Source organism: Typha angustifolia, chromosome 15 (assembly GCF_048772165.1).
Source record: "Typha angustifolia cultivar Huaian chromosome 15, ASM4877216v1, whole genome shotgun sequence".
NCBI classification, from domain to species: Eukaryota; Viridiplantae; Streptophyta; class Magnoliopsida; order Poales; family Typhaceae; genus Typha; species Typha angustifolia.
In genome coordinates, this window is record NC_133253.1 from 494,923 (window position 1) to 504,468 (window position 9,546).

Sequence of the window (9,546 nt, forward strand, 5' to 3'; positions counted from 1 at the left end):
GCTTGCATGCATGCATGCATTTTTCACACGAATTTCTTTCTTCCCTTGCATTTTCTGTTGGGAAACATGCTTGAAGTGATAGTGAAGGAGATTCATTAGTATTAATTGGGAGTGTCTTAAAGTAGCAACATGGATCCAATGAACTGTACTAGTTATCTAGCTCCTAATTAGTGCAATCAATTAAGGAATTAATCTTTCTTACTATATAAATTTACTGTTAGATTGAGCAGTTGAGATGTTTCATAGCACTTGCGTCCCTCTTTTCTACTGCATGTATTGCCTTTCCACTGTTAATCACTGCTACTGACATATGCCAATCAAGAAAAGAAATTAATATCTATCAAGATTGGCTTCCTCTCACTCCTTCAAAATAATAATTAAAAAAGAGAATAACCACGTATGAAATTGTACTGGTCAATAAAGTCTTTTCATCACTCTCTTCTCCTATAAATTCACATCATCTCTTCTTCTATGTTACTGCTCTTCATCATTTAGTCCCTCATATTAGCTAGATATATTATAATCTGGTCACTATGGGAGACAAGAAGATTATACTCAAAGCAAACTACCTCAAGCTCTTCTACCACCACTTCATCACTTACTCTCCTCATCTATTCCTCATCACCATTGTAGTGCTACTCCTTCCACACCTCTCAACTCTAGTCATACCCAATCTTGGTATCAAACTATCAACTCTTGCCATCGCTTTCACCCTCCTCGTCTGCATGGTGACTATATGCATCATGAATCGCCCACGGCCGGTTTACTTGATCGACCTCACGGGCTACAAGCCGAGTGATGCCCACAAGGTGACACGCAGGACGATCTTGAAGCAGTTCGTCGACTGCGGTGAATTCACCGAGGAGAGTTTAGTGTTCCAAAGGCGAATGCTGGAGAGGTCGGGGCTCGGGGAGGCGACGTACTTCCCTAAGTCGCTGTTGAGTATGCCGATAGATACGTGCTTGACGACGGCCAAGGAAGAGGCCGAGACGGTCATCTTTGGCGCCGTCGACGAGATCTTGCGAAAGACGGGGGTGCATGCGAAGGAGATAGGGGTGTTGGTGGTGAATTGTAGCCTCTACAACCCTACGCCGTCGTACACGGCTATGATCGTGAATAGGTATAAGTTCAGGGGAGATGTCATCTGCTACAACCTTGGAGGGATGGGTTGCAGTGCTGGACTCATTGCCATAGACCTTGCCAAGAACCTCCTTCAGGTTAGTTTATGTTAATCGAATGCTCTTATGCTAGATTAGTATTCGAAACCGCTAATTACTTTACAGCTAGTAAAAAATTACAATTCTTTCTACTGTAGACCTTCTACAGTAGTCAGGTTGAGCTAGGACATGCCTAGGAGGATATGCGCAGGCCTGAAGCATTTGTTAATATCAGTACCACTTGCTTCTTGTTTGTCTGATGCTCGTAGTACTATTTATCTGTTTATGTCACAAATATTTTCTATTATTAAATAGTTCATGCATACTGCAAGCATGATGTTTTAAACTAGCTAGCTTCTGCTATTTTCTACAACAAAATATATATATATATATATATATATATATATATAGTTTTTACATACATCCAATTACAACTTATCAACCACCCTGATCAATGTTCCTCAGTTTGCAGTGTAGAGGAACATGGACTCAAGGAGTCATTTAATGCAAACTTAGTATTCACCTCTATTAAAGTTTGCTTTCGTATGATCCGCTACAACACGATCAATTCCATTCATCACACTAGCCCATAAGGCAGCTCCACGTTGGCAATTCCATAAAGATGGAGTTGTCATTGCCATGGCTCCAGGAACGTGTACCATGATCAAGTAGAGCCCTGGCTTTGGAACCCTACTAGAATGCGGGCTTGATCAGTAAAATAAATGAGAAGAGTAATTGCAGGTGGGTGGATGCTAATTTAATTTTTCTACCAACAGAGAGAAACTGAGAGTAAATTTTATTACAGAGTGTGTCAGTCTGGAGTACTGATAGATAGATTAGTAAATACCCGCGGATATATCTATACTATTGCCGTTGGGTGGGTTGTGTTAATTATTGTTTTCTTTTTAACTTTATTACTATTAAGTTTTACCTGGTGGATTAGTAGCATGCATTCAATGAAGGGGAATGCCAAGTACCAAACTGTAGGAAATTTATGCAGTCGAGGCTGCTGCTACCATAAATGAGGCCGTTGTGGAAGTGAGAGCACCGTTCAACATCTTTATGTGATCTGTATCTTTCATGCATGTATTAAGAGGATTGATTTCCAAATCCATTTGATTTCTGTCTCAAGTCTGGACCATTCTGACTTGCTAGATTAATGCACTGCATTAACTGTGCCTATAGTTAAGGCAAGCACTCTTAATCTCTTAAATATGCATAAGGAAGAGATCTCTTGCATTCATGAAGTGCACCTCTTATTGCATTTGCTACTAGTAGTATTCAAGCAGGTAGTAAGTGCTGATTCTTTCACCTGAAATACTAACGCCAATCAAAAACAACAGGTGCATCCAAATAGCTACGCATTGGTGGTTAGTACTGAGAACATGACACTCAATGGATACTTGGGAAATAACCGATCAATGCTAGTCACAAACAGTTTATTCCGCATGGGCGGCGCCGCCATCCTCCTCTCCAACCGCCGGTCGGACCGCCACCGTGCCAAGTACCGCCTAATCCACACCGTCCGAATTCATAAAGGCGCCGACGACCGGAGTTACTCGTGTGTCACACAGGAAGAAGATACCGATGGAAAGATCGGCGTATCGCTCTCGAAAGACCTAATGATCGTCGCCGGCGAAGCCTTAAAGACTAACATTACAGCACTAGGCCCATTAATCCTTCCTATATCTGAGCAGCTCCTATTTTTAGCAACCACCATACTGAAGAAAATATTCAAATTCAACATCAAAACTTATATTCCCGACTTCAAACTAGCACTTGAGCATTTCTGCATCCACGCCGGCGGCCGCGGAGTTCTCGACGAACTGGAGAAGAACATAAATTTGAGTCCATGGCATATGGAGCCATCAAGGATGACACTTTATAGGTTTGGCAACACTTCGAGTAGCTCACTGTGGTACGAGCTGGCCTATTGCGAGGCAAAAGGGCGAATAAAGAAGGGTGATAGGGTGTGGCAGATTGCATTTGGGTCTGGATTCAAGTGCAACAGTGCAGTCTGGGTAGCTCTGAGGACTGTTGATGGTGTGAAGGAGAACCCTTGGGTTGATGAGATCTCCAAGTTTCCAGTTCATGTGCCTAAGGTGGTACCTCTTCTTATGTAAATTTTGATTAGCACTATGTATAACTCTGGTTGTAGCCTTTTGAGGCATGCAGTTGAACTTAGCAATTTCAATACTCTAATTAAGTTACAATAAATTATATCTCACTTTATTCTTTCATTGCAGCAATTAATCTAGTAAGTAATCTAGTAAGTAAGATTCACTAAGCATTAGCCAAGATATCCTGCGACTGCATGTGCCTCATACTTAAACAAACCCCTTGCTCTTGGAATTAATCTTCAGCAGACCATATAAAGATCCCAAAGAGCTTCCCTTCCGTCTTCAGACTCTTGCGAGCACTAATTGCAGTGTCTGCAGTGCTAAAGCTTAATTGCCACAATAGTCCCTCCATTGTAGTTTAAAAACTCTGGGTATCGTAGTAGCTCACGTACTGTGACGCTATTGTGTTTGAGTCGTACCCATAGAATTCGAAGTTTACAATATATAGTCCATAAACATTTGAGTACTTAGCCCACAAATTAAGGTCAAATGGACCCATGGAAGCAAATTTTAAAACTCTATTGTTCTTAATTTGAGTGGTCAGTAGTTGCCGGATGCACTAGGCGAATGTGTCGCAATCACCTTGGAAATTCTTGTACGTTGTTGACATACTCAAAAAGTCTTTTAATTATCTTGAATCTATTTATAGGAGACTAGTTTTTGGTAGCCTTTCTTGAGTACCTTAGGATGGTGGTTAGAGTCTACACAATCTAACTGTCCTCTTTCTTTGGAAGTTTCTCTGCGGAAGGTCCAAAAGATATGATAGAGATCCGTCAATGATTTGCAATTAATTTTTTAATAAGATATTGTTTTGGGATGAGTTTTTCTTCCCCCCCTCTAATCCGTTTTTTTTCCAAACCCTATCTCATCAGGTTACGTCGGTGGCAAAACTCATTTGAAATGATTTTAGCTAATAATAAAATTGCTAATTTACCATGAAAGTAACAAAACAATTCAATAATTCATATCTCACTTTATTCTTTCATTGCAGCAATGAAGCTACAACACCTTTATTAGCAAATATAACAAGTTTAGTAAGATATACTAGGCATCAGCCAAGAGGTCCTGAGACTGCGTCTCATACTTGAACCCCTGGCTCTTGGAATCATCAGCAGACCATATAAAGATCCCAAAGAGCTTCCCATCCATCTTCAGACTCTTGCAAGCACTAATTGCAGTGTCTGGAGACACTACATTTGAGGAGTTTCCAGTAGTAAAGCTTGCCAAAATATTCCCTCCATTGTAGTTTGAACTCTGGGTGTTGTAGTAGTTCACGTACTGCGACACTGTTGTGCTTGAGTCATACCCATAGAATTGGAAGTTTACATAGTCTATAACATTTGAGTACTTAGCCCACAAAGCTTCGTAATGGCTTTGCACATCGTTATCATCAAATGGAGCTATGGAAGCAAATTTTATGACTCCAGTGCTCTTTAGAGTGGTCAGTAGCTGACCGATGCACTCGGCGAATGTATCGGAGTCGGCTTGGAAATTCTCGTAGTCGACGTCGACGCCGTCGAGATTGTATTCTTGTATGATGCTAGTTAGCGAAGAGACTGCGTTAGCAACCCAGGAGTCTACTGAGGAAGGTTTGAAGTATACCGGATTATTGTCCACGCTGGCGCCACCGAGGCTGAGGGCTACTTTTACGTTGGAGTTGGCGGCTTTTATGGCAGAGACGTCAGATGGCGAGAGGTTGGCGGAATCCCAGAATATATTGAACTGGCCGTTGGTCAGAGAGGGAGGTGAAGAGGTTGTGTAGTCGATGGCGAAGGCGAGGATGAAGTGGAAATTGACGTTTGGATTTATCGGGACGTCGGAGAATTTGACGTCCCGGAATTGAGCTCCGATGTACTCTCTGAAGAGATTGGAGTTCTCTGCTGTTGTAAATATTGGTGTAAGAAGTGGGAGAAGGGATTGCAAAAGAAAGAGCGAGAAGAAGAACTTTGAGAGACCCATGATGGAGAGTTTGGATTAGTGTTGATGAGAATTGGATTCGGGGAGGGGTTGTATTTATGGCCGCTCGGGGAGTAGAATGGAGTTGGAAGATTAATTCTTGGCAGACTTTTTTGAAGTATCTAGAACGAAGGTTAGAGTGTTAAGCAATCAAATGTCCTCTGTGGATGCGAGACGAGACACGGTTTCTGATGGGGAGCCTCTGCAATGGCAAAAGGAAAATTTACTAGATCTACAATTGATAAAGTCCAAATCAAAATATTATTTGAAGTCCAAGTCAAGGGAGAATTAATTGGTTAAGTATAAGTCGTCATCGAAGCAATTACACGTTTACATTATTCTTTTTAGAAAGCAACCAACAAAAATCTACAGGATCACATGCATCTAGAACACTATATACGACTGAGGTTATGGAAGACTTTGCCTCTTCTTCTTCTTTCTTTCTTTTTTTATGTTGACGAAATGGAAGACTTAACTAGCAGTCGCATTGCCAAACTTTTACCAGATATTTTCATAGGAAGCAAATGTTCATCTGGTGGAATTCCTTAGCACGTTCATTAAGTAGCTCAGAGCAGTTCAATAAGTGAAATGGGGTGATGGATGATTGGCCATTTGGCCTTGTCAGATTTGACCATTAAGAAGTACAGAATCCGAGGAATGTGCCAATGCCTGTAAGAAACTGTACATTGGAAGAACTGAACAAAGGTGGAATTACCTGTATTTTATCTCGAACTCCATAATAGCAGCCGCTGATGTGCTTTTGCCTGAACTAATTTATATCATGTTAAGCATGGATTCACTAGATCAAAAAGTTGTGGCAGAACAGAGGAAAGAGGAAAAGTCGAAAGAAATTGAAGGCAAGTTCGCAACAATATGCTCTTTCACTCACCAAAGTTCTCCAGGAACCACATAAATCTTGTGTATTTCTTTTGCAATTTCAAACTTGGTATAATATGCTGCTTGTTATTGCTGTCATACAAATATACTCTGCTTATTTGACGTACACATATAATGACAAATAATAACATTACATAAGAAATTCAAATTCCAGGAGAATTTAAGAAAAGACATAGAAAAAGAAAGCAGTAGTTTTTGAGCGAACAATATCTAATTACAAAAACATCAAGCAACCCTTCTTTCTCATCTGATAAATACATAACTGAATCATCTTAAATAACGCATAATATGTAAATGGATCAATTTTCCACAACTGTATGCATTTGAGTATCCAAGATGTCGAGGACAAGCCTGATACAAGCCCATATGATCTCCGTGGAATCAACTTCAATCCAAATTGTTTCTGTATAATTGGAGCAGAGCCTCTCTGATCCATCGGTCATCTTCCGCAGAGTTAGCCAAGTCTCAAAATCCATTCTCAATGTGCTCCAACTTGGAATAATTGATACCACCCACGATATCCTTGCAATGAATTTGCAGACCTTGCACAGGCTTTTCAAGCTTTTAGCCATAAGAACACTGCCTGAGAGCAACTGATTCTTGCATAATACCTTGTTCAGGCTTGACAGTATCTATTGCTGAAGGGCCTGTTTTAATATGACCCCTCAGATTAACACCAAGTTGCAGGGCACTGTCATCCAATCGTACAATAGAGTTTATAGCCTTTAACCATTCATGCAGACCAACTTGGGCGTCATTTCTCCTCATCAACTCCAAAAGCTCAATAGCATCCTTTGATACTCCACGTTTAAGTAGAACTGCACTAAGTGTCCTGAAAGTTGCATCATTTGGTTGTACACCTGAGGCAATCATATGCTGAAAAGTTATAACGGCCTCCTTCATTCTCCCATCTGATGCATACAAGCCAATGACACTATTATAGCTTAATGTGTCAGTAACAAGTCCTAAATCTTGCATCTCTTGACAAATCCTATAAGTGTCGTTAACCCTCCCAACTTTCTTGTACAAGCACATCATCATTGCATAAGCAAACTCATTTGCTTTTCCATTCAGTTTCAAGTTTTCAAAAATTTCTTCCGCCTCTTTAACCATGGAATAATCATTATAAAGGTTTATCATGCAATTTGATGAGTAAACATCTTGACTATCATTCAATGATTTGAATATTTCATATGTTTCTTGAGCTTCTCGCAAATACCCCACCTTCGTATATAACTTGATCAAGGAGTTGCAGATAATCGAGTTGATACCAAAACCAGATCTCTTCATTAGTTCTACATACTTCACAGCTCGTTGGACATCTCCAACTTCAGCATATGCATTGATTAGAATCGAGTAAAGAACAATGTCACCCTGTATTCTAAAGCTGACCATTTCTTTAAATAGATCCTCTGCCATTTGCAGTTCACCAAGCTTAGCAAGGCTAGAAATTACAAGAGAATATGGAACACAATCGTTTACCAAGCACACCTCTTGCATCTTTCTGACATAGGATATTGCTTTCTTAGGCAGCTCTGCAGCAGACAAAATCTGTATGAGAGAATTATAACTGCAACTATCTGGAGAAATTCCATACTTCTCCATGTTGTCAAATAATTCGCAGGCCCTATCATACATCTTTCCCAAGCCATACACTTTAATCATAACATTGAAGACAATAACACTGAGCTTTTGCCTGTCTAAGCAGCAACTAAAAGCTTTTTCTGCTAGAGACAAGTGACCATGCTCCCCAAATGCATCGATGTTAGCAGAAAAGCACTCCGAACTCATCTTATCATGGAACTTCTCAAACCAAGACCATGACTTCTCAAGCAAACCGGCACTTAAATACATCCTAATCAAAGCAGATTGTGTATACTCATCGATCACAAGGCCCTGATCTTCCACCTCCCGGACAAGAGCTTCAGCTTTCTCGACCATGTTCCTTATGGAATATGCATACAGAAGTGTCCTATAGCTCACAATATCAGGTACCAGACCAGCCGCCTTTATCTTTGAAAAGCAAATCTCTGCTGCACCAACATCATCACCTTTTATGTAGAGCGATATGAGGATGTTATATGTTCTTGTATCAGGAAGGCACCTGAGCTCATCCATCATTGCCATCAATGAAGCAACTTCTTCTAAACGGCCATCATTACCACAAATATGAATCATAGTGTTGAAAGTAACTATATCTGGAATGATTCCTTCCCTCAGCATTTGAGCAAATGTCTCTGAAGCTTTGGTAAGCTGTCCTGCTTTTCCATAAGTGTCGATCAAAGTATTATACGTGTATAGGCTATAACTCTTTTGAGTCTCAGGACCACCATTCATGTCCGAAGACCACCTTTTGAAGAACAGCTCTGCCTTTCCAAACTCACCAGCCTTCTTATACACTTGAAGTATAATGCCCACTGTCACCTCATCAGGCATCATGCCTTGCTTGTACATATCGCCAAGCCAGATGAGTGATTCCCTATTCAACCCCCCTTTGCAGTAAGCATTGATCAATGTACCATAAGTTGAGTTTGTTGGTATTAACCCATCAGATTTCATCTCGTTCCACAGGCTCCCGACAAGGCCCCATCTCCGAGCTCGTCCTAGAATTCGAAGCATGACATTGTAGTGAATCACATTGAGTTCATAGCACCCCTTTCTTTTAAACCAATTGAAAATTTCAAGCGCCCTCCTCCAATCCGTCTGCTCCTTGAGAATTATGGTCCTCTCCTTATTGTTAAGTCTTCCTTTCCACGGATTGAGCGCCTCATCAAGGTCTTGAACACTCTCTAATGCTTCCAATATCGCCGGAATACACCCGCCGTAGGAACCCCAGTTGTTCGATTGCTTGGTCTCGACCTTGCTCTCCGAATTTGTGCATTCAACCCTTGATTGTAAACAAAAACCTCCATTCTTTGCTGATCCCTGAATCAAGTTTCGCAGAAAAATCTGGTTTTGAGCTTTCCAACAGCCTCGAGACCTTAAAGACAAAAGCTTTGGTGTCGTTAAAACGACAATAGTGCTAGGGTTTCGAGGGACGAGGCTCCGGAAGCAATCGCTGGAGTTCAGCATATCAAATATGGGTTCAGAGATCAACTGTTCTATATTACTTCATCCAGCCTAGTAAATTATAACGAGAAGAAAAAAACAAGTGTGTTTCCCATAAGATCGGGATTCAGATTTGCTGAGAACTGAGAAAAATCATTAGGACATGGAGCGGAATTGCGCACTTACCAGTTTCGCCTGCTCCCGTCTTGTCGTCGGACTCCTTAAACCCTCTCGCCGCTCTATGACTTAGCCCTACGACTTTATCCATACGTCTCGGGCCAGACCCGAAACTAAATATATGTGGTAAAACACGAACGGTTTTTAATAATTTGGTAGGAAGCAGCTTAAAAAAAAACCATGATTGGTGT

The 9,546-nt window shown here is 40.9% G+C and overlaps 3 protein-coding genes across 3 annotated transcripts; 1 reads left to right on the forward strand and 2 right to left on the reverse strand.

Annotated features, from left to right (window-relative positions):
• Nucleotides 1-495: 495 nt before the first annotated feature.
• LOC140778722 (probable 3-ketoacyl-CoA synthase 20) lies at nt 496-3,378 on the forward strand. Its single transcript, XM_073123567.1, has 2 exons — nt 496-1,217; nt 2,501-3,378. The coding sequence occupies exons 1-2, from the start codon at nt 534-536 to the stop codon at nt 3,278-3,280; spliced, it is 1,464 nt and encodes a 487-aa protein (XP_072979668.1). The 5' UTR covers nt 496-533; the 3' UTR covers nt 3,281-3,378.
• An 852-nt stretch (nt 3,379-4,230) lies between these two features.
• Nucleotides 4,231-5,312, reverse strand: LOC140778326 (chitinase 2-like). The gene has a single exon (XM_073122980.1). The coding sequence runs from the start codon at nt 5,234-5,236 to the stop codon at nt 4,322-4,324; it is 915 nt and encodes a 304-aa protein (XP_072979081.1). The 5' UTR covers nt 5,237-5,312; the 3' UTR covers nt 4,231-4,321.
• Nucleotides 5,313-6,135: 823 nt separating this feature from the next.
• On the reverse strand, nt 6,136-9,479 carry LOC140778975 (pentatricopeptide repeat-containing protein At3g23020). The gene is made up of 2 exons (XM_073123893.1): nt 9,365-9,479; nt 6,136-9,250 (listed from the first exon to the last, which is right to left on the reverse strand). The coding sequence occupies exon 2, from the start codon at nt 9,200-9,202 to the stop codon at nt 6,695-6,697; it is 2,508 nt and encodes an 835-aa protein (XP_072979994.1). The 5' UTR covers nt 9,203-9,250; nt 9,365-9,479; the 3' UTR covers nt 6,136-6,694.
• Nucleotides 9,480-9,546: the final 67 nt, after the last annotated feature.